Here is a 26,367-nt window from a genome sequence, read left to right on the forward strand (position 1 = left end):
CAAAAAGTCCCACATATGTGGTATCCCCGTACTCAGGAGAAGCAGCAGAATTTATTTTGGGGTGTCATTTCACATACGCCCATAGCATGTGTGAGCAATATATCATTTAGTGACAACTTTGTGTAAAAAAAAAAAAAAAATTTTTTTTTTGTCATTATTCAATCGCTTGAGGCAAAAAAATAAAATATTCAATGGGCTCAACATGCCTCTTATCAATTTCCTTAGGGGGTCTACTTTCCAAAATGGGGTCATTTGGGGGGGTTTTGTACTGCCCTGTCATTTTAGCACCTCAAGAAATGAGATAGGCAGTCGTAAACTAAAAGCTGCGTAAATTCCAGAAAACGTACCTTAGTTTGTAGATGTGACAACTTTTGCGCAAACCAATAAATATACAATTATTGACTTTTTTTTTACCAAAGACATGTGGCTGAATACATTTTGTCCTAAATGTATGACTAAAATTGAGTTTATTGGATTTTTCTAATAACAAAAAGTAGAAAATATCATTTTTTTTCAAAATTTGCGGTCTTTTTACGTTTATATCGCAAAAAATAAAAATCGCAGAGGCAATCAAATACCATCAAAAGAAAGCTCTATTTGTGGGAAGAAAAGGACGCAAATTTTGTTTGGGTACAACATTGCATGACCGCGCAATTACCAGTTAAAGCAGCGCAGTGCCAAAGTGTAAAAAGACCTCTGGTCATTTACCAGCAAAATGGTCCGGTCTGAAAGTGGTTAAGGTTTCTATTGGTCCGGGGATGAAGTGGTTAATAGAAACACATGTGTATTAAAAGAAAGGTGTAAATGGGCCTTTAAAGAATAGGGGCTTTTATTGCTGTATTGTACTCCTTTAGAAGTTTCTGTCTACCTGTCTCAGCAACCAAACAGGAATTAAGAGGAAATCATCAATGTGTGTGTGTGTGTGTTAATAAATGTTTGATTGTTTATATTGGCTGCAAATACACCTATTTAAGTTAGACCGTTTCCTATATCTTGTGGTGGAAACATGGCAGTGGGTAATTTGACTATTCTAAGCATTCTATTACTGAATAAGACCAACAACTGTTTTATATATATATATATATATATATATACACAGTAGGTATATGCAACTTTTACCTGCTGAGCTCTCAAACTTTTTCCACTTTCACCTTTTGTGTCCTTTTAATGAATGCACATTAATTTCTAAAATATATTATTTTAACCCAGTCAATACAGAAAAGCACCCTATTGAGTGACCTCAATTGGATAGATGAACTAATGTTAATTTAATGCCTCCAAAGGTGAAGAATGAAACCGTTTCATCTGATGAGTTTTCTTCCATTATGTTCATTACAGCTCTTAATATGTTAGTATTTGTCACTTATGGTATTGCAGTTTCTAATCTGTTAGTGGCAGTAGATTATTTCTTCTTTAACCTGTTTTTGAAAATTAAATATCTAATAAATATTTGATCATTTTATTTGTATAGTAGGTTTAAAGCACAAATACATAATTTCATTCTATAGCAGGGACTAAGTCCTTTTTTTACAAACACCAGTGAGCTAAGTGTGTGTCCAGAAATGTTGGCCTATTAGTACAGATGTAATCAAATATGTAAAGCCATAAGATTTAGTACTAGTGCGATTTTAAATGCGACTTGAGTTGCACAGAATTGCATGAAAAGGGAAATCGCATTATATCCAATGATGCCTGTTCACATCAAAAGCGACTCAACATAAAACAATTTTGAAAAAGGTTTCTAAACGACTTTGGTGCAATTCTTTAGTCCCATAAAGTATATATATATAAAAAAAAAAAAAAAAACGATCAAAGTTGCTTCAGAGTAAATGATACAACAAGTGCACTGAATGTTGGACCAAAATCTTATTGCAGAGGTATGAACCTTGCCTTGATTCAAGTAATATGCAGCTTATAAGGTTTTCGGTAAAATGCTTCATTGATTCTTTTTTATACTTGTTACTTTAAAGAATACTATTAGAATTGATTCATTATTAACTAATAAATAATTATATTATCATAATATTTGTATGGCTGCAAATATGGTAATGGTGTATATTTTTGTGGGTAAGTTATTGAAACAAGGAAAGTAAATATTTAATTATTTGTATGTGTAGCATGCTGTTGTTTGTCCATCGTATAGGTCAAGATTTGCCTTTGTAATTTTTACATCCACCTTTGGGTAAAAGCATGCTTAAAGGTGATCTTAAATTAAGACTTATATATGTTTTTATTTTGTTTTTAGGCTCTGCAATGCAAATAATTCTTCAGTATTCAACATTATCAAGATATGCAGAGGCTCATAATCTTAGGATTACATCATGTTTGAAGCATGAAAGTTTAAGATCAGTATCCTCTAGAACATCTACAGATAATCCTAGTTCAGTGGAACTCCTCGGTAGACAGTTCCCTCGAGATGATTTCACAAATATTTCTAGTAAAATCATGTCTTTGGTTGGACAGAATTTACACAACCAGAGGTATCATCCATTGTGGCTGATCAAAGAAAGAATCAAGGAACATTTTTACAAGCAGTATATAGGACGGCATCAAAACCCTCTGTTTTCTGTCTATGATAATTTATGTCCCATTGTCACAACAGAGCAAAATTTTGACAACCTTCTTGTTCCTTTGGACCATCCAAGTAGAAAGAAAGGTGACAATTACTATTTAAACCATTCTCACATGCTCCGTGCTCATACCTCAGCTCATCAGTGGGATTTGATGCACTCTGGACTGGATGCATTCCTGGTTGCTGGAGATGTTTATCGTCGCGATGAGATTGATAGGACCCATTATCCAGTTTTTCATCAGATGGAAGGTGTCCGCCTGTTCTCATACTATGAGGTAATAATGCACCAATTTTTTTTATTATTTATTACAGATACGTATTCAGTGCCATAAATTAATGCAACACTTTACATACACTATATTACCAAAAGTATTGGGACACCTGCCTTTCCACGCACATGAACTTTAATGTAGAGCTGCAACTAACGATTAATTTGGCTGTCGACTAATCTATCGATTATTTCTTCGATTAGTCAACGACTATCCGATTATTTTTTTTATTTTTATTTTTTAATGAATCTAGTGGGGTTTTTTTTGATTAGCTAATTAATCCTTTGGATAACCTTGAGAGTATTGTATGGCAGGGTATTGTATGGCAGGGTATTGTATGGCAGAGTATTGTAGGGCAGGGGAGGGCAGAGTATTGTAGGGCAGGGGAGGGCAGAGTATTGTATGGCAGAGTATTGTATGGCAGGGGAGGGCAGAGTATTGTATGGCAGAGTATTGTAGGGCAGAGTATTGTATGGCGGGGGAGGGCAGAGTATTGTATGGCAGAGTATTGTATGGCAGGGGAGGGCAGAGTATTGTATGGCAGAGTATTGTATGGCAGGGGAGGGCAGAGTATTGTATGGCAGAGTATTGTATGGCAGGGGAGGGCAGAGTATAGTATGGCAGAGTATTGTATGGCAGGGGAGGGCAGAGTATAGTATGGCAGAGTATTGTATGGCAGGGGAGGGCAGAGTATAGTATGGCAGAGTATTGCAGGGGAGGGCAGAGTATAGTATGGCAGAGTATAGTATGGCAGAGTATAGTATGGCAGAGTATTGCAAGGGAGGGCAGAGTATAGTATGGCAGAGTATTGTATGGCAGGGGAGGGCAGAGTATAGTATGGCAGAGTATTGTATGGCAGGGGAGGGCGGAGTATAGTATGGCAGAGTATTGTATGGCAGGGGAGGGCAGAGTATAGTATGGCAGAGTATTGCAGGGGAGGGCAGAGTATAGTATGGCAGAGTATTGTATGGCAGAGTATGGCAGAGTATTGCAGGGGAGGGCAGAGTATAGTATAGTATTGCATGGCAGAGTATTGTATGGCAGGGCATTGCAGGGGAGGGCAGAGTATAGTATAGTATTGCAGGGCAGAGTATTGTATGGCAGGGCATTGCAGGGGAGGGCAGAGTATAGTATAGTATTGCAGGGCAGAGTATTGTATGGCAGGGGAGGGCAGAGTATAGTATAGTATTGCAGGGCAGAGTATTGTATGGCAGGGCATTGCAGGGGAGGGCAGAGTATAGTATAGTATTGCAGGGCAGAGTATTGTATGGCAGGGCATTGCAGGGGAGGGCAGAGTATAGTATAGTATTGCAGGGCAGAGTATTGTATGGCAGGGCATTGCAGGGGAGGGCAGAGTATAGTATAGTATTGCAGGGCAGAGTATTGCATTGGCAGGGTATGGAGGGATGGCTGCATCCATCCGACCTCTCCCCTCCACTGCACAGATCAGTACAGAGAGGGGAGAGAGAAACCGGCGTCATGTCATGACGCCGGTTTGTTTACAAGTGATCGCTCCATCGGAGCGATCACATTGTAAACGCCTGGGTGTAGAAAGATGGCCGCCGCTTCGGAGCTAGGCCGAAGCCGCGGCCTCTCCTAAGGCCGAGACCGCGGAGCGTGGCATGTGCGCACGGATCGGTGACGATCCGTTGCACCCCTAGGGACGGCGGCACGGAGGGGGAGAAGAGAGGGGGACGGCGGCACGGAGGGGGAGAAGAGAGGGGGACGGCGGCACGGAGGGGAGCAGTAAATGCTAAGCACTGCCCCCACTGTGACGCATAGACGCCCTGCACGCACGTCGACGTATTTTCTTAGTCGACGTAGTCGATTACGTCGACACGTCGTGGCAGCTCTACTTTAATGGCATCCCAGTCTTAGTCTGTAGGGTTCAATATTGAGTTGACCCACCCTTTGCAGCTATAAAAGCTTCAACTCTTCTGGGAAGGCTCTCCACAAGGTTTAGGAGTGTGTCTGTGGAATTGAGTGACCTTTCATCAGAAGCACATTTGTGAGGTCAGGCTCTGATGTGGACAAGTCTCTGCTCTAATTCATCCCAAAGATGTTCTATCGGGTTGAGGTCAGGACTCTATGCAGGCCAGTCAAATTCCTCCATCCCAAACTTGCTTATCCATGTCTTTATAGACCTTGTTTGTGCACCACTGTGGCGCAGTCATGTTGGAACAGGAAGGGGTCATCACCAAACTGTTCCCGCAAAGTTGGGAGCATGAAATTGTCCAAAATGTCTTGGTATGCTGATATTTTAAGAGTTCCCTTCACTGGAACTAAAGGGCCAAACCCAGTCCCTGACAAACAACCTCACACCATAATCCCCCCTCAACCAAATAATTTGGACCAGTGCACAAAGTAAGGTCCATAAAGACATAGATGAGTGAGTTTGGGGTGGAGGAACTTGAGCGGCCATTGCAAGCCAGGCCTACTTGTCCACATCAGTGCCTGACCTAACAAATGCGCTTCTGATGAAAGATCAAACATTTCCACAGACACACTCCTAAACCTTGTGGACAGCCTTCCCAGAAGAGTTGAAGCTGTTATAGCTGCAAAGGGTGGGCTAACTCAATATTTAACCCTAAGGACTAAGACGAGGGGGCGTTACCAGATTTGAACCGCGGCAGACATATCTAAGAGGAGCTCCAGAGCATTCTAACCAAATCCTCATCCATCTGATTACCTACACATCTAGGGACACCACCACTCACCTCCTCCCACTCCGCTGGCTGCCGAGCATCCCCCCAGGTGTATATTTCCTGTGTGGAGGCTTCCAGGGCGAGCACTGTGGTTGCGGCCTAGTCCGGATTTTTCAGTCTCCATCTGTCTGCATCTGGCTGACTACAAACCCAGGAACGCTGCCACAAGACTCATCCAACTCAGCTGGCTGCTGTGCATCCCCCCAGGTGGATATCTCCTGGGCGGTGGCCTTTTTGGCGAGCATCGTGGTTGCGGCCTAGTCCAGACTCGTCTATCTGCATCTGGCTGGCTACAAGCCCGGGATCCTGCAACACGACTCATCTGGCTGCTGGGCATCCCCCTGGGTGAATATCCTCTGAGCGGCGGGTGCTCTGGTGAGCATCGGGGTTGCGGCCCCTGCGGACAGTTACCAGGCAATTAGCTCCATCCCGCAGCCCTTTTCCCACCAAGGATATGTGAGTGGAATGGCTGGAGCACAAGTCACGGCCCTCAGTGTCCCCAGGATCCGCCGCCATCTTGCATGCTAGGGCTGCATACAGCGCCGAGGAACCATCCTGCCTCCCTAGGGACCCGGCTGAATCATGGAGGAACAGCGATGCGGACAGTAGGTGCCTCTGACCCCTGAGATCATACCCTGCCTGGCTCCCACAACACCAGAGGCCCAGATGAGTGCCATCTAACCCCCTCAGTGCGTTTCTGAAAGCTATAAGTGTGGAGTGACTCTCTGAGACCCTTGCTGTTGCTGGCTCTCTGAGTAAAAAAAGACACACTGTGCCTCCCAATCTAGAGCTTCTCAGGTCTGTGAAGTGCTCTTTTCCCCTCCAAACCAATGGACCCTCCAAAAAAGGGGGTAAACATACACCCATCCTGTTTTGGACTGACTCCTGGTTACCCTCATAAAGACACCCCAAGGTCCCTTGGTGTTGATGGGCTGGCCTGCAGGGGCTGCTACATTTGAGCAAATCGGCTTTATCCCCGGAAAATCAACTGACATTAAAGTGGAGCTCCACCCTAAAGTGGAACTTCCGCTCATTGGAACCCTCCCCCCCTCCAGTGCCACAATTGGCACCTTTCAGGGGGGAGGGGGGTGCAGATACCTGTATAGTACTGGTATTTGCACCCACTTCTGGCATAGATATCCGCAGAATCTGTGGGTATTTACGCCACTTCCTGCGGGTCCCCCGCTGTCTGCTGGGAAACACACGGATCCCAGAGACAGCGGGGACCATCCTTATTGCGCAGCGTGACTCGCGCATACGCAGTAGGGAACCGGGAAGTGAAGCCGCAAGGCTTCACTTCCTGATTTCCATACTGAAGATGGCGGCGGCAGCACTCAAGAGCTGATCGAGAGATCGGCTTCGGGTGCCGACATCGTGGGCGCACTGGGTGGGTAAGTGTCCTTATTTTAAAAGTCAGCAGCTGCAGTATTTGTAGCTGCTGACTTTTAAAAACAAAAAACGGCTGAACTCCCACTTTAATCTACGCAGAGTCCTAACTCACTCTCAACTACCCCCTGACAAATCAGCCTCCAGAGTGCTGGTTATGCTTGACATAGAGAAGGCTTTTGATTCGATAGATTGGGACTACATGTCGGCCGTGTTGGATGTCATGGGTTTTGGTCCACATTTTTGTAACTGGATTAAGATCCTATACAAAGCCCCTATGGCACAAATTAAATTGGGAGGAGAGTTATCGGGAGAGTTTTCCATTGGCAGGGGTGCCCGTTGTCCCTGGCGCTATTTGCGCTTGTAATGGAACCCATAACGCTGGCCATACTTAACCCGCCCCTAATTGAAGGCATTCAAGTAGGCACCATCACAGAGAAAGTAGCACTTTATGCTGATGACATGGTCCTCTTCTTAAAAGACCCTGGACCTTCCCTTAAAGAGGCTCTGGCGTTGCTCTCCTTTTATTTCCCCCTGACGGTTATAGGTTAACTGGGAAAAATCTGTGATCCTACCTATAGATAGGGGGGCTGATGCCAGGGCCGACCCTTAAGTGGACTGCCTCTGCCAAATATAGTAATTTCCCCAAAAGCATCTGACTATGTGGCCCTAAATCTTCTACTGCTATTGAATCTGATGAAACAACGTCTATCAGCGTGGTCCTACCCCCCCCCCCCCCCCCTTCACTAGTGGGAAGGATTAATATTTTCAAAATGAAGCTACTACCCTCTATATTGTATAGCCTCTGCCATGCCCCAGTGTGTATCCCTAAAAAATACTTTAGGCAGTTTTAGTCCGCAATGACCTCATTCTTTTGGGGAACTCAAAGGCCTAGGTTTTGGCTGACGGTCCTGCAAAGGCCCTGGACCGAGGGTGGATTAGCAAGTCTGAATTTATTTAAATATTACCTTGCAGCTCTGCTCACCCAGGCCCACAACTGGTTGCTAGCTGATGAGACTAATGCTGCTGTGGTTCCTGAGGCTGCACTGCTCGGCTCTTATGAAGCACTACGCAATATATTTTACAAGGGTGGTTCAGCATCGCTCCATCTCACCCAATCTATGACCGCCGTCATTAAGGCATGGCAGCTTCAACATCCCGGGCCCTCATCTACTTATTTATCACATACACCTCTATGGCATAACCCTTCCCTGAAGTAATTTTTCTTGATCCCCAACCCCGCTGTGTGGGCTTCTATAGGGATAAAATATCTTAGCCAAATATGTGAAGGGGGTGTACTCCAGACATTCAACTCACTTAAAGTGAAATATGCCCTTCCCAATTCATATCTGGGGGGGGGGGGGGGGGTTAGTCTGGGTAAACCACTCTCTACAATATACAAGTCTCTTCAACCCTCCATCCATGATGGCCTCGACAAACTATTATCACAATGGCAAGAGCCATTAAAGTTCATGTGCGCGGAAAGGCAAATGTCCCAATACTTTTGGTAATATAGTGTATATATTGTACATTTAAATCAATCCCTGCCCTCAAGGAGCTTAAAATCTAAGGTCCCTATCTCACATTCTACATACACATACTAGCTAAAGGAAACCCATGCACGCACAGGGAGAACATGTAAACTCCAGGCAATTGACGATATCACCACTCAAATTTGCTTGCCTTAAAGTATAACTGTGCTATGGCTTGGGACATTAAATATTTTCATCTTCCTAAAAAGCAGTAAATATGCTTTAAAACAAGCCCCTGCTGATCTCTGTAGCTCCAGGCACTATGGAACAATTCATCCTAATGGGTCCTTCAGCTGGGCGCAGAAGACCATACAGCGTGTGTTTATGCTTGTGTTTATGCACCTTGAAGTTTGTTTATGCGTCCATAGCCTGACCACAGTACATTTGTGTCCAGGGCCATGCATCTGCCCCATGTATGGATGTAAACACTCAAATATGTGGGAAGATTCGTACAGCTGGTGCATATGGCAGCCTGTTTTTTGATTTTTTTAATATGCTATTGGCTGCATGGAACATTTGTGCCTCTCGGGCACATAAACCAATGCTGTTATGGGCCCCTGTGCCCATTTGATTGGGTCTTAAAATTTTACAACATAAAGCACTTTCAGTTTTACTTTTTACTTACTAAATAGGTAGGAAGGTATATGATAGATATTTACTTGTTTTTTTTTTTTTGTTTTTTTTTTTACATTTCTTTAATTGGTTGCTTCCTGGTTTCTGACCTAGGCCAAAATTATGTCATACACCCCAGGAGTCTTCCTGGGCATTTTATTTCTTTCATCAGCTAAGCATGCCATCCCGCCTGAATGCCTAAGCTAGGGGCACATGTATTCCATGAAATAAATGCTACTTGAGTCATTTGCCCTTACTCATGATGGCCACAGCTAGAAATGCTAGGGGGTGTTTTTCTAAGTGATTTCTCAACAAAACAAAACACTAAGACATTGGTGTATGGTGAGTTTGCTTTGAATATTAAAAATATATTAAATAGCATTTTCAGTTTGTGGTGCTCACAGTTTAATTTCACTTTAACCACTTCAGCCCCGGAAGAATTTATCCCCTTCCTGACCAGAGGACTTTTTGCGATTCATCACTGCGTTGTTTAACTGACAATTGCGCAGTCGTGCGATGTGGCTCCCAGACAAAATTTACGTCCTTTTTTCCCCACAAATAGAGCTTTCTTTTGGTGGTATTTGATCACCCCTGCGGTTTTTATTTTTTGCGCTATAAACAAAAAAAGTGAAAATTTTGAAAAAAACGCATTATTTTTTACATTTTGCTATAATAAATATCCCCCAAAAATATATAATTTTTTTCCCTCAGTTTAAGCCGATACATATTCTTCTACATATTTTTGGTAAAAAAAAAATCGCAATAAGTATTTATTGATTGGTTTGCGCAAAAATTATAGCGTTTACAAAATAGGGGATAATTTTAAGGCATTTTTATTCATTTTATTAATATTTTTTTTTTTACTAGTAATTGGGGCGATTAGTGATTTTTATCGTGACTGTGACATTAGGGCGGACACATCGGACATTTTTGACACATTTTTGGGACCATTGTCATTTTTACAGCAATCGGTGCTATACAAATGCACTGATTCCTATGTAAATGACACTGGCAGTGAAGGGGTTAACCACTAGGGGGCAATGTAGGGGTTAAGTGTGTCCTGGGGAGTGTTTCTTACTGTGGGGGGCATGGCTACGTGAGACACGTCACTGATCTCTGCTCCCGATCATAGGGAGCAGAGATCAGTGACACTGTCACTAGGCAGAACGGGGAGATGCTTGTTAACATTAGTATCTCCCCGTTCTTCCTCTCCGTGGCGATCGAGTCCGCGGGACCCGTGACCCGACTCAAGAAGCTTGGCGCACACACACTGGCCGCATCTTAAAGGGCCACGTACAGGTACGTTAGTTTGCCTGTATGAGCCCTTCTGCCGAAGTATATCAGCGTGAGGCGGTCGGCAAGCAGTTAATGAGAACATTGAGCAGGTGCTCAGTAAGATGGGGAAAGCAGAGTGCTGACATCTGACTTGAAGGACTTCACCGCTTCCCTTGTAGGCTTTTAGGGGAAATTGCTTAACAGTGTCTGCAGCTAAAGAGGTCAGGTAAGTGTTTGTTTTAATGTCTAATTAATATTTAAATATTTTAATGTATATAGTTGTGAAGTTACCTAGTCAATTTGAAAAAAAACATCATCTAGTCCATCTAATTAGCCTACCAACAACTGTAATGTAATGAATGACAATACGAGGGTGTGTGTTAAGATAGCTCTGGTCGATGAGAAAGATCTCTTATACAGTGGACAACTGTGGCTTGTTCAGACAAGGTTTAGTACAGCCGGTAAGAACATGCCGGGCAGCACTGGCTTCTTATGTGTCTGCATGCATAGGACGGTCATATATATGTTTTAAATGTGCAATATCTCTTCCCTGCAAATTTGCTCCCACAGAAGATTATTAATTATGCTTTAAAATTCACATAAACATCCCTCTCACGTAAATGTTTGAAAGATTTCAAAGTGATTGATATATTTTTGAACAAGTAGTACTTGTAGTAATACTAATTGTTGGCAACATTGTTAATATTTTTCTACTGCTTTTAATAAATATGAACAACATACACAGCACAAACAATCTCGATCCAAAACAGTTTATAGTTTGTTTCTTAACGGCTTAAGGACCGCCTCACGCCGATGTACGTCGGCAGAATGGCGCGTGCGGCACACTCACGACCCGGTCCTGAGCTCTGTGACCGTGGCCGCGATCGGGACACAGAGCTGAAAAACGAGGAGAGGTAAGTGTAAACAAACCTCTCCTCGTGCTTCCTACTGAGGCTGTCATTGATCGTCTGTTCCCTGTTATAGGGAAAGACGATCAGTGATGTCAGACGCCAAGCCACGTCCCCTACAGTTAAAAAAACACACACTTAACCCCTACACTGCCCCCTAGTGGTTAACCCCTTCACTGTTAGTGACATTTTTACAGTAATCAGTGCATTTTTAATTGCACTGATTGCTTTATTAATACCAATGGTCCCAAAAATGTGTCAAAATTGTCAGACGTGTCCGCCATAATGTCACAGTCGCAATAAAAATTGCTGATTGCTGCCATTACTAGTAAAAAACAAAATATTAATAAGAATGCCATAAAACTATCCCCTATTTTCTAGACACTATAACTTTTGCTCAAACCAATCAATAAATGCTTATTGCAATTTTTTTTTTACCAAAAATATGTAGAAGAATACGTATCGGCCTAAACTGGGGAAAAATAATTTTTTTATATATTTTTGGGGGATATTTATTATAGCAAAAAGTAAAAAATATTGAACTTTTTTCAAAATTGTCGCTCTATTTTTGTTTATAGCGCAAAAAAATAAAAAACGCAGAGGTGATGAAATACCACCGAAAAAGAGCTCTATTTTTGGGAAAAAAGGACACCTATTTTGTTTGGGAGCCACGTCGCACGACCGCGCAATTGTCAGTTAAAGCGACGCAGTGCCGAATCGCAAAAAGGGGACTGGTCCTTTAGCTGGAAAATGGTCCGGGGATTAAGTGGTTAATAGAATAGCGTAGAAAATGGCTAGACTCTGATCATTTTTCTATTGTTGTTGTCTAGAAGGTCCCAACAGTGAATGACAGGGGTTCTCTTCAAAGTTGGGGACAGGGAGGGGGGTCCCTTCTCAGAGATTTGTCACGGGAACTTGTTGTTCTGGAAGCAACAATAACATTTTGAATTTTCAAGAACATATGGAAAGGGTGAAACACCAATCCAGGACAGAGACAGCAATAAAAATGCATGCCATCCAAAATCGAAGACAAGGTGGCAACCAGGGCCAAGTGCGTAGGGGCAGTTGCTCCAGGAGAGGTGTTTTATGGAGGGGGGGGCAGAAGTGTGATGAGTTCAGTCTACTACAGGCTGACAGGAGTAGTGACAGCAGCATCACTACTTCTGACAGCTGAGTGCTGAAGGGGTGAGAAGGATAGAGTCAAAAGGAGGTGCAGGCTGTGCTTTCTGTCCCTCTCTAGCTCCTCTTTCCTGCCAGTGCAGAGCTTCTGTATTTTTGTAAACATCACTGCTTAATACAGTAGCGCTGTGAGATCAGAACTGTGCAGGGTTTGCTTACCAACTCATAACTGGCATCTTTCTTATGTCATTTTACAACCCTTGCCAGTTTCTCTCAAGACTGCACCTGTTACAGCAGCAGAAATTGCAGGTATGGAGGCAAGTATGCAAACCCTTCAAAGTCCAGATCTGACAGTGCTTCTGTAATAACAAGCTAGCAGCTCTGTCCCAAGTGATGTGCTGATCTAACAGCACTTCTCTCCAACTCCAACTTCTCCAACAGAAGCCTCTGGTGACCATTGGTATGAATGGGTTTGAAGGTAAAATAGTCATTCCAATATGGAAACATGAAGTGAAGGACAATAGTGACTCGCCACTGTACCCACTTCAGAGATCAGAACTGCAAATGGATTTGTTTACAAACCCAAATCCATGCATAGATGTTGAAAAAATAAAATAAAAATAATATGAATGCAGAAACATAAAATACCTTTTTTTTGTATTCTATTAACCACTTGCTTAATGGGCACTTAAACACCCTTCCTGCCCAGACCAATTTTCAACTTTCGGTGCTCTCACACTTTGAATGACAATTACTCAGTCATGCAACACTGTACCCAAATGAATTTTTTTGTCCTTTTTTTCCCACAAATAGAGCTTTCTTTTGGTGGTATTTGATCACCTCTGGGGTTTTAATTTTTTGCGCTATAAATGAAAAAAGACCGAAAATTTTGAAAAAAAAACGCATATTTCTTTGTTTCTGTGACAGAATTATGCAAATTATTGTTTTCTTCATAAATTTTGGCCACAATTCATACTGCTACATGTCTTTGGTAAAAATAACCCAAAGTGGATATTATTTGGTCTTTGTGAAAGTTAGAGAGTCTACAAGCTGTGGTGCGAATCGCACAAAATTGATCACATCTGATGTACGGGTGGCCTATCTCGCTTCTTGTGACCTGAACAAGTTAGGAAAGTACAAATACCCCCTAAATTACCCCTTTTTGGAAAGTAGACATTCCAAGGTATTTAGTAAGAGGCATGGTGAGCTTTTTGATGTTGTCATTTTTTCCCCACAATTCTTTGCAAAATTAAGATTTTTCATTTTTTTATTTTTTTCCACAAAATTGTCATTGTAATAGGTTATTTCTCTCACATGGCATGTGTATACCACAAATGACACCCCCCCAAAAAATTCTGCTACTCCTCCTGAGTATTACAATACCACATGTGTGGGACTTTTTCACAGCCTGGCCACATAGAGAGGCCCAACATGCAGGGAGCGCCATCACGTGTTCTAGGAGCATAAATTACACATCTAACTTGTTGACTACTTATTACACTTTTGAAGGCCCTGGAGCACCAGGACAAAGACACGTGACACTGATGACAGATGGCACTGATAAGTGGCAATGATGACACTTATACGTGGCACTGATGACAGATGGCACTAATATATGGCACTGATGTCAGATGGCACTTATACGTGGCACTGATGACACGTGGCACTTATACGTGGCACTGATGACAGATGGCACTAATACGTGGCACCGATGACGCGTGACACTGATGACAGATGGCACTGATAAGTGGCATTGATGACACTGACAACAGATGGCACGTGACACTGACAGGTGGCACTGATGGCAAATGGCACTGATACGTGGCACTGATGACAGATGGCACTAATATGTGGCACTGATGACAGATGGCACTATGTGGCACTGATGACACGTGGCACTGATGACAGATGGCACTTATACGTGGCACTGATGACAGATGGCACTGGGGACAGATAGCACTAACAGGTAGCACTGGGGCGGATGGCACTGGGGCGGATGGCACTGGGGCAGGATGGCACTGGGGAAGGATGGCACTTTTTTTTTTTTTTTTTACACTTACGGCCGCTGCAGCCGTTCATCTCTCCCCTCTCACACTCTGTCTGTGTGAGGAGGGAGAGCGGCGCTGAGAGATGATTTCATATGTTTACATATGAGATCATCTCCCATTGGACACGCCGATCGCGCTGTAAACGGCCGCTGTGATTGGCCGTTTACAGCGATCTGTGTTTGCCTGTCTCCGGGGGACTCGGCAAACACAGAACTTTCCCGATGCGTGCCCGCGGCTGCGCGCATTGCGGAAGTAAACAACAGGACGTCCAGGGACGGCCTCCCGGACGAAAGCGCCCGCTCTACGGCCGTCATTCGGCTATAGGGCGGGCGCGAAGAGGTTAATGTAGTTGTGTAGTTTTGTAATTGCCTTTCAGGACAGCTTTGGAGAGAGCAAAGCTCTACCCATTTTCCAGGAAACAATGCAGCCTTTAAAATCCTTTTAAGCTATTTTAAATAAAAATAAAAAAAAGTACAAAAAAGTAATCTCAAATAAAAATAAAAAATCAAGGCAAACATGCACCCATTGTTAAAACTGCAAAAGCTGTTTTTTTTAACCCCTTTATTTCCCTAATATATTATCTACTAAATATTTTGTGATCTGACATAAACAACCCTTCACTTCTCCCTAATCCGTACATGTACCTTCACTGTGATCTGAATACCTGCTCTGACTTTTGCTTTTGCTTCTGACCAATTCAGTGTTTGTAATAAATAAGGCAAGGAGACCAGCAGAGGCAGGGAGCACACAGCAGGTCCCACAGGTCCCACAATGTTATTTTGCACTTCCGCGGTCATGTGTAACCTGATAAGCAGATCTAGAGCAGCCCAGTGTTTCTAACACAAGCGGGTGGCTGCTTGGAGTGAGATCCCAGTTGCAGAAGACAATTAATCTCACACGTGGAGGGAGCGCAGTTTGGCAACTTTGTTTTGAGCGATGGATTACCTTGTCCTTGTTTTGTGGCAGCATTGCAAATCAGAAAAACAGTTGCCTGATGCCAAAAGGCCCAGGAGCCACTCGCAGATCTACCATAGTAGCGTGAGCTTAATCAATAAAGGGTAGACCTGGATATTTAAGACCTTAAGCCCCCATAATGATCTGTCTAAGTCACAACAAAAATGGTGGAGTGAGCTACCGGTTGTGCTTTATGGGAACAGAGTCAGTCTTTCTAATGTTAGCAGCGGCTGGGAAATAAACCTGCATGACATGAACTACATCCAGACAGTGAAGGGAAACTCCATTTAGATGTACTTGAGTCAGACAGAGAGACAAAACAAAACTGTCTTGGTTGAGGTGAAAGGCCAAACCTGCCTCAGGAAGAAAGGAAGATCTAAGTCCCATCAGCATCTTGAAAAAAGAAAAGGTGCTACTACCCAAGTTATCCAAAAATCCTCCTGAGCTGTCGGGTGCAGGATAAGCAGTCACACAGCTGTCAATATAATTAGTAGAAAAAAATGATCCGCAACTCCATCCAAATATTAAAAATCTCAGAATTCATTGATACTCAATAAAAGACAAATAGGGTACAGCAGCTGTTAATGCATTTCAGCCATGAAAGCTCTTATTTCTTTCTCTCTCTGCATCCACTTTGTTCTGGACATGTTGTTTTATTAGTTCATCATCACTATTTTTATTTAGAATTCTTTATGTATTTTATTGATCATGATTATTGTCAGGTTTTTTGACTTGCTTTCTTGTCATCTCTCACCCCTTTGAATTGTTTAATTGTTCCATCCTGATAACTATTAATGAGCTAATTGAAAACTCCTGTGATCAATAGAAGGAGGGGTAGCATTTTCATACTATATACATTGTGTTGTTTTTGTACATATGTGTTGTGAACAAGGCTGGCATGGCTAAAAGGTGTTAACATCTGCTGTATGCTATTTGTCCTTTATGGCATATCAATAAATTTGCAGATATTTAAGAGCATGTATGGAGTTCCGGATCTTCTTCTTCTACCCATCAGCATCTTGTCTTGTGTATGACTGGGTAAAAGAGGACGTTTTTTCATAGGAAAGGCATAGAGGAGGGTATATGCTATCCGAGCTATGCCATCCGAGCATCCACCTCTTCCACCAGTGAATGTGAATACAAACCTGTCCAGTTTGTTGTTGAACCTAGAAGCCAGGAAGTCCACATCCAGCATTCCTCACCTGTGACACAGTCCTGAAGTACTCCCTCCTGGGTGTAAGGAACCCCCCCTTTGGCAATTGTTCACACATGGAATGTAAATGACTGGCAATGCTGGAACGTAGAGTTCTGCTCAGACTAGCATAGGTTTTACTTCTCGTGCCTCAGCAAGATTTCTAGTTCCTCACTGATTATTTCCTCCATAATGGTTGATGTAAGCCACTTGTGTTGTGTTGTCCAACTGAATCCTCATCCAGCATTGCAGGGAAAACTAAACTGCTTGAAGCTCCAAAATGTTGATTGAAAAACAGTATTCCTTTTGAGACTCCTGTACCGAAAAGCTGGTATTTGGGCTGAAATCCATTATTGGGACATTCCAGGACAATGAGCGGAAAGATTTCCCTAACACCAGTGCTTGATACCTGAGCCAATGAGGTTGCCGTCAAGTCCAGAACTCTGATGCAGAGTCACAGAGACCAGAGAGTGTGGGAACCCTAGTGAATCATCCTAAAGGCGCAGTTGGGCGCTTTATAATCTGAGGATCATTAATGTCCGATAAGTGGTTTGGCTTTTTTAATGCCGGAGCTACGTGAATCCATTTATGCACAGTGGACAGTTTTTGAACTCTCTTGGAAATTGGGATATTTACTTTCTCTGCACTTTCTCTCTAGGACTATTTATATGGGCATTTAAATGAACTACCGTATTTATTGTCGTATAACACACACTTTTTTCCCCTTAAAATCAGGGGAAAATCGTGGGTGCATGTTATACGCCGATCCCCGTCGATCTCCGCTTACTGTGAGTGACCATTGGACCTGTGTTATGTCCATCATAGGGCGGGACTGGGCGTTACTGTGAGCAGAGCCGAGAAGAGCCGAGTACACTCGGCTATGTGTATCTCGGCTCCGCCCAGTTCCTGCGATCTCTGCGACATTCGATCCGCTCCGGCGAGTCTCAACGGCACCAATTTTAAATTCATCCAAGCGATGGACACTGGGGGCAAAGCTGCACTGACAAGGCTGCAATAGACACTGGGGGCAAGGCAGCACTGGGGCAACGCTGCAATGGACACTGGGGGCAAGGCTGCACTGACAAGGCTGCAATGGACACTGATAAGGCTGCATTGACGGGCATTTATTAATTTTTTTTTCCTTAAACTTCCCTCCTAAAAGTTATTTTCCTTTAAAATTCCCTCCTAAACTTGGGGTCGTTTTATACGCCGATAAATACGGTATTCATTTTTATTTTAGGGATGCATGTATGCTTATATTAGTTATTGAATCACAGAGTTGGATGGCTCCTGGACTGTAGAAGTTTTCCATGGGATAGAAAATGTACTTGTGTAGGATAAGATACTCCAAGCAATGTGTCAGCTCCAGTGCTGATTTTTGAAGAATCGGGATGCAGCAAAACTTTTTTTTTTAAATCAAATGATTTTATTGCAAAAGAAAAACAAATCAACCCAATACATACATCACATTACACTTCAATTTGTCAGTGAAAGAACACTGACATAACCATTAGTCATTCCCTTCAATACCTGAGTAGCAGTGGCACATATAATGTTCATTTGTGTATACTGATACTCTGCTATCCCCTGTCATGGTACTGGCAGCCTCAACATCCTCACTTTTTCCCCTACAATGTTACTATATTTTTTTTAAAAGCTAGCATTTCCCCAGGCATCCATTATGTTTATGGGCATCTGAGCAGCCTCATCTGTACCAGTTCCCTGGGACTAATCCCGGGTGTATCAAGCCATGCGGCCCATAATCTGTCAAATTTCTCAGGGTTCCGCCTATGGCAATATATGTATTTGTCCATGGTAAGGGTATTACCCATGTGCTGAATCCAGGATTTAACCGTCGGCGGAGTGACAGATTTCCAGCTCATTAGTGTTGTTTTTCTATCAGCAAAACATTTTTTAAGATTGGGGCTGTCTGCATAGCTTTATCGCTCAGAATTTGTGCCGACTCTTACCACAACAGGAGATTATCTAGATATCCCACAACGAGAATATGCTGGGAGCATAGTAAGGCTAGCATGGGTGCCAACACATTGGTGAATACTGCGTGCAGAAAACAGACCAAATGATAGATCCACAAACTGATAGCTTTGACAGCCTATGGCACAGTGTAGGTGAAATTGATGAACTGCAAAAGCTGAAATGCAAGTACATATACTTGATGTCCACAGAGGCTAGACACTCCCTGATGGATACAGAATATGACATACCAGTTGGATTACATGCAAAACTTTTGGACTGCAATGATGACATTTAAAGCCTTCAGAATTAAGATGGGAAAATGCCCCCTTTTGGTTTTGGAACAGTGAAAAAGGTTGGAGTAAAAACATTGAAGCGGTTCACTATTTGGTTCAACAGATATGCAGCAGCAGCATGGAGGTGTGGAGAACTGGTTGGATGTGGAGATCTGTGTGGAATCCTGGTTGGATAGCATATAGTGGGATGGGAAATAGAGTTTAACTCTAGCTTATAGCCCCTAGAAATCTCCTCTTACCCAGGCATCAGAGATGGTTGTTAACCAGGTGTCTTCAAAGGCCAACAGACATCCCCCTATAAAGGAAAGTGGGGTATCTCTTCATGCCAAAGAGGACTTATCTGCAAGCTTGAGGAATTTTAAGGCCCAAGGTTTGCGATTGAACTGTGTCCCTTGCTTAAGTCTGGCCTTGGTGATTGAAGCTTGTTTGTAATGAATGGAACGCTTCTGGGCCTTAAGCTGGATACACACTATACAATTTTCTGTAGATTTTTTCCTTCATATTTACCAAAACCATATAATATGAGGTCAAACCTTAAGAGTTTCAATGTGTATGCAATCAGGCAGACCCTTGTACTACATGGTTTTGGAAAATCTAAAGGAAATCAGACAACAAATGTTGTATAGTGTGTATGAGGTCTAATACCTATGAATTTTTAGTGCTGTTTGCATTTTGCAGATTTGCACTACAGTCCACTCAACATGGTTTCTTATGGAACATGTTCTGTAATGCAAATCTGCAAAATGCAGCCTAAGAGACCGAAGTAGTCTTCCCAGTTTAAGTCATAGGTTTCAGCTGGGGAAAATTAGCACTTTTACCCTTAGTCTAATTTTTTATTAGGGTGTTCACAGAAGCACCAAAGAGATGTTTTCCATGAAAAGTTATGTGCAGCAAAGATTTACCTGCATATTCACAGACAGGAGTAATTTGGGAGATAAGACAATATTGACTAACCCATGTATGCATTAGTGGGGCTCACAACATAAGATCATTAGCACTCTACAAAGAAAGGATCAGTAAAGATAGTAGCTGAATAATTTGACACACAATATCTCAAAAAGTGAGTACACCCCTCACATTTTTGTAAATATTTTATTCTATTTTTTCATGTGACAACACTGAAGAAATGACACTTAGCTACAATGTAAAGTAGTGAGTGTACAGCTTGTATAACAGTGTAAATTTTGCTGCCCCTTAAAATAACTCAGCACACAGCCATTAATGTTCAAACCACTGGCAACAAAAGTGAGTACACCCCTAAGTGAAAATGTCCAAATTGGGCCCAATTATTAATTATCCCTCCCCGGTGTCTCGTTGGTGTTACAAGCTCTCATACTGGTCACTGGAAGTTCAACATTGCACCTCATGGAAAATAACTCTCTGAGGATCTGAAAAAAAGAATTGTTGCTCTACATAAAGATGGCCTAGGCTATAGGAAGATTGCCATGGCCCTGAAACTGAGCTGCAGCACAGTGGCCAAGACCACACAGCGGTTTAACAGGACTTGTTCTACTCAGAACAGGCCTCACCATTTTCGACCAAAGAAGTTGCATGCACGTACTCGGCATCAGAGGTTGTCTTTGGGAAATAGACCTATGAGTGCTGCGAGCATTGCATGGTCTGCATGGCTGTCGTCCCAGAAGGAAGCCTCTTCTAAAGATGATGCACAAGAAAGTTTGCTAAGGACATGGATTACTGGAACCGTATCCTGTGGTCTGATGAGACCAAGATAAACTTATTTGGTTCAGATGGTGTCAAGCTTGTGTGGCGGCAACCAAGTGAGGAGTACAAAGACAAGTGTGTCTTGCCTAAAGTCAAGCATAGTGGTTTGTGTGTTATGATCTCGGGCTGCATGAGTGCTGCCGACACTGGGGAGCTACAGTTCATTTTGGGAATCATGCATGCCAATATGTACTATGGCATACTGAAGCAGAGACTGATCGCCTCCCTTCGGATTCTGGGCTTCAGGGCAGTATTCCAACATAACCCCAAACACACCTCCAAGACAACCACTGCCTTCCTAAAGAAGCTGAGGGTAAAGGTGGACTGGCCAAGCATGTCTCCAGACCTAAATCCTATTGAGCATCTGTGGGGCATCTTCAAACGGAAGGTGGAGGAGTGTAAGGTCTCTAACATCCAATGGTGGCCACACAACATATTGACACTTTGGGCACAATTTGGACATTTTCACTTAGGGGTGTACTCACTTTTATTGCCAGTGGTTTAGACATAATGGCTGTGTGTTGAGTTATTTTGAGGGGACAGCAAATTGACACTGTTATTCAAGCTGTATACTCACTACTTGTTGTCACATGAAAAGATATAATAAAAATATTTACAAAAATCTGAGGGGTGTACTCACTTTTGTGAGATTTTGTACATTTAGTGTATTCCTCTAATGCAGTGGTTCTCAACTCCTGTCCCCAGGACCCACTAACAGGCCAGGTTTGGAAGATAACTGAAATACATCACAGGTGATATAGTTTACTGCTCGGTGAGTGCAGTCTTCTAGTCTGCACCTCTCCAGGGTAATACTTAAAATCTGGCCGTTTTTTGTTGCATGCTAGTCTCATGTCGAAAATGAAGAAGTTACTTGCCATACAAAAATTCTCGTATGACAGAATATAACTTCAGAAGTGACGTAATGTGTTGACTAGTTTTGTATGTATTCTTTCATTTTTGAGCATGCATAGTCTTCCGCTTAAATTTTTTTTGTATTAAAACCGTACAAATTAATTCAAAATCGGATGTTAAGTTAATGTACGACAAAAATTTTATAGTCCTGAGGACAGGAATGGAGAACTACTGCTTTAATGATTAACAGACTGACATTACAACTATGGCAGGTTGCAAAACAGGGCCTGCTGACATACCTGTGCGCAGGCGCCAGCCAAGAACGACCAGAACAGCCACAGACGTCTCTGTAGATGTGCATGCGCGTTTGTGCACGCACATGCACCTGTCACCAGAACGGGCACATTGCTGTAGAGAACTCCTTGTTGGATAGGCTAGAGGAGGGGCTGATAGAGCTAAGGGATACTCCATGGAGTGTATGGACCCAAGCATACGACAGTTATTCAGACTGCCTTTGTCCCCAATGAGGGAAACTGCAGGCTCCCTCAGAACTGTTAGTGAAACTTCTGCTGTAGATGCGTGCTTCAGCAGAACTGTTCCCCTTGTGTAGGGATCTGACTTGTTACACTGCTTCATCAAAAACACCAGGTAAAAACCGTGGGCACGCTCAAACCAGCTACTAAAAGCAGAAGAGGTTCAAATGGCCGGAGGTCACTGTAGACAGCAGAACGGACTAACCAAGGTGAAACCACATGTCTCATATTACAGACAGGTCCCACAATCTTCAACCTAGTAGGAGCCAGGTACATCCTCCAAATATACTGCTGATGATTTGCCAATCTCTATAATTGTATAAGGTGCCCAGCTCAGCAGCATGTAAATGCAGTCTTGATTGAAGTAAAAACAATCCTAAAAAAAGCAGTAATGGATAGTAAAGTTGTTAAACTTTGCTCTCATGTCGCGTACACACGACCAGACTTTTCGACGGACTAGGTCCAACGGTCTTCCCGATGGACGTTTGGCGGAGTTCCGACTGACTTTCTGAATGAACGGACTTGCTTGGCCACACACAATCACACCAAAGTCTGACAGATTTGAATGTGATGACTAGAATAACCCTTTCATGACTAAGCCTATTTTTGGAATTTGGTGTTTACAAGTTAAAATCCATATTTTTTGCTAGAAAATTACTTGGAACCCCCAAACATTATATATATTTTTTTAGCAGAGACTCTAGAGAATAAAACGGCGATTGTTGCAATATTTTATGTCACACGGTATTTGCGCAGTGGTGTTTTAAACGCAACTTTTTGGGAAAAGGGACACTTTCATGAAAAAAAAAAAACAGTAAAATTAGCCCAATTTTTTTGCGTAATGTGAAAGATAATGTTACGCCGAGTAAATAGATACCAAACATGTCACACTTTATAATTGCGCGCACTTGTAGATTGACGACAAAGTACGGTACCTAAAAATCTCAATAGGCGACGCTTTAAAAATTTTTTACGGTTACCAGGTTAGCGTTACAGAGGAGGTCTAGTGCTAGAATTATTGCTCTCGCTCTGACGATCGCGGCGATACCTCACATGTGTGATTTGAACACCGTTTACATACGCGGGCGCGACTTCCGTATGCGTTTTCTTTGCTTTGCGAGCTCGCGGGGACGGCGGGCGCTTTAAAAAAAAAAATTTTTTTTATTTATTTTATTTATTTTAAAATTACTAAATTGTTTTTAAAAAAAAATAAAAAAATTGATCACTTTTATTGCTGTCACAAGGAATGTAAACATCCCTTGTGACAGTAATAGGTGGTGACAGGTCCTCTTTATGGAGGGATCGGGGGTCTAAAAGACCCCCCACCCCTCCTTTACACTTCAATGTATTCAGATCGCCGAAAACGGCGATTCTGAATACCGGATATTTTTTTAAAACCGGCGCCATTGGCAGCCGAGTAAACGGGAAGTGACGTCATGACGTCGCTTCTGTGTTTACGATGAGGAGACTGGAACGAAGCCGATTACGGCTTCGTTCCAGTTCCTCCGCAGCAGCCGGAGGCGTCGGATTGCGAATCGGTGCTCCCGATCGAGCGGGAGCACCGGTAACAGCGGCGAGAGGCGGCGGGAGGGGGGGACGTCCCCTCCCGCTCCTCCGGCATAACAGTTGAGCGGCTTTTAGCCGCATCGGTTGTTATCCCTGGGTAGCCAATCGCCTGCTGCAAAAAACGGTACCGGGATGATGCCTGCAGGTGCGGGCATCATCCCGGTATAACCCCCGGAAGCCAAGTACGCATATCTGCATACGCTCGGCGGGAAAGGGATAAGGAAGTTCATAGCCAGTAGCCAATATCTGCCCTAGCGTTGGTTTTTGTCCATCGGACTAGCATACACACAAGCGGATTTCTCGATAGGAACTGGGTCCGGCTGAGTTCCTGTGAAAAAATTGGAAACATGTTCTATTTCTAAAGTCCGTCAGATTTTTGGACAGCAAAGGTCCGATGGAGCCCACACACGATCAAATTGTCCGACAGATTCGTTCCGTCAGACCTTTGCTGTCGAAAAGTCCTTTCGTGTGTACAGGGCATAAGAGAAAAGGCACTCATCCCAGGACACTAGCAAAAAAATAACAGAAGCATGCTGGGTGTGGGTTATACCTGGTTGGCCACAGTTTTTTGGCAGTGTCCAAATTATTTTGTAGGCAGCAGTATAACCCACGTGTCTCTGAATAAACAAATCCTCTGTCCTTTAATAAAGGAGAAAGAATTATATACTTTAGCTCTGCTTTTGCATGCTTGTCTCATCGAAAATGAAGAGTTTACTGAAGTGACGAAAATTGTGTTATTTTGTATTGTATTTTCGATCGACAGCTGTACTCATTAAGCCAAAATTGTCCGATCTGGTAACTTCAGAGAAAAATTTTCATGCTTGTCCCAACGCATAATATCGGACAAACTGTCATGATTGGCTCTCTAAGGTTGTGTACTAACAATCAAATTATCGTACGATCGATTGAAAGCAATATTTTTTGTACGATTTTCTGATTCTATGTATGGCTCGGATCAGCCAATCAGTCAATGTTATCAAGTGCTTAGACCTTTAGAGATAGTATAATCAAACATGTTTTCTGTATTTGTAGTAGTAGTTGTTTTTCAGCATATTCCTCACCCCAGCAAAATTCATGGTGCTGTTCGGAGAAATGTTGCAAAACATGCTTGCATAGACAGAAATGATAACAGTTATATAAAACGTCGTAAAATGCATCTAACGCACAATTAATCAACTTTCCTGAAAAATGCAGGAAAGTATTTTCCCTTAAAATGTAGCACATTAACCACTTAAGGACCGAGCTTCTTTCTGAGATTTGTTGTTTACAAGTTAAAAACAGTTTTTTTTTTGCTGGAAAATTACTTAGAACCCCCAAACGTTATCATTTTTTTTTCTAACACCCTAGAGAATAAAATGGTGGTCGTTGCAGTACTTTCTGTCACACCGTATTTGTGCAATGGTCTTACAAGCACACTTTTTTTTGGAAAAAATGTCACGCTTCATGGAATGGCGACAGACTTTTACCATTAAAAATCTCCAAATGAATGAAATACTTGTACTTGTATAGCGCACAATGCGAACTGAATCGTCTCTAGGCGCTGTGGCGAGCTTTGATCATCTGCTAAAAGAGGAAGGTCTTGAGTTTTTTCCTAAAAGCCAGGTGATTTTCTTCCAGGCGGATGTTGATTGGTAAAGCATTCCATAGCCAAGGCCCTTGGACAGCGAATCTCTGATCCCCCTTGGATTTATACCGGGCTTTGTTTAAAAAAGGCGATGTTTAAAAAATTCTACAGGTTGCATGTTTAATAGACAGAGGAGGTCTAGGACTATAATTATTGCTCTTGCTCTACCAATTGCGGTGATACCTCGCATGTGTGATTTGAACACCGTTTTCATATGCGGGTGCTACTCACGTATGCGTTCGCTTCTACACGCAAGCTCGTCAGGAGGGGGCACATTTAAAACAATTTTTTCCTTATTTATTTTACCTTTTATTTTTTATTTTTACACTTTTACTGTAAACATCTCTTGTAATAGAAAAAAAAAAGCATGATAGGACCCCTTAAATATGAGATCTGGGGTCAAAAATACCTCAGATCTCAGATTTAGACTAAAATGCAATAAAAAATAAAATAAAAAAATAAAATAAATCTAAATAACCCTTTAAGAGCTATGAGCGGAAGCAATGTTTTGATGTCGCTTCCGCCCTGCAATGATATGGAGAAGGGTGGGAGCCATCTTCTCCTCACTCATATCCATGTCAGGCCACAGGAAGGACCTGATCGCCGCTGCCAGCGGCTCCGGTAAGAGGCTGAGGGGACCAGAGAGCGTTGATAAAAGTGATCTTTTATATTAAACCGGACCGCTCACTGAAGAAGAGGATACCCGGGTTTTGTCAGCTAGCTGCTGCCATAACAATGATATCCTCCTTCTACGTACTGACGTATATAGTCGTGAGCTGGTCCGGAGGTGGTTAAAATGGCACAAAAAAAATAAAGACATTACAATTATACTGTTGTGCATTAAAAATACTTAATACGTAATATGTGCATACCCTTAATGCTATTCTTAACACATATACAGTATTGTACTTTGTACAAGAACTGCTGTAATGTAATGTATAGTGTTAAAGTGATTCTAAAGGCTCACTTTTTTACCATAAAAATAACAAACATGTTAGACCTGAGTCACAGCTCTCTGTGTCCATTCAGGCATGGAGCCTTTAACCCGGCCATGATCGTTCTCTCCCCTGATTGGCTAGCTGACTTTGATTGACAGCAGCAGGTGCCAATGGCACCGCTGCTGTGTCTCAGCCAATCAGAAAGGAGAATCTCAGATGGCTGAACAGAAAGGGACCTCAGGTAAGTGTTGGGGGAGGGGGGGGGGGGCTGAGAGTGGCTGAAGATTTTT

General features: G+C 42.7%; 1 protein-coding gene across 3 annotated transcripts in view; it reads left to right on the forward strand.

Moving 5' to 3' along the window:
• The window catches only part of FARS2 (phenylalanyl-tRNA synthetase 2, mitochondrial), a 670,425-nt gene that overhangs the window by 186,417 nt on the left and 457,641 nt on the right, over positions 1-26,367 (forward strand). For all 3 annotated transcript variants that reach the window (XM_077492141.1, XM_077492139.1, XM_077492140.1), the window contains exon 3: positions 2,246-2,847. In XM_077492141.1, coding sequence (XP_077348267.1) covers positions 2,246-2,847 — 602 coding nt within the window. The remainder of the gene's footprint in view (positions 1-2,245; positions 2,848-26,367) is intronic.

The sequence above is a fragment of the Lithobates pipiens genome, unplaced genomic scaffold (genome assembly GCF_037356315.1).
Source record: "Lithobates pipiens isolate NorthernLeopardFrog02 unplaced genomic scaffold, aLitPip1_a1.2 Scaffold_19, whole genome shotgun sequence".
NCBI lineage: Eukaryota > Metazoa > Chordata > Amphibia > Anura > Ranidae > Lithobates > Lithobates pipiens.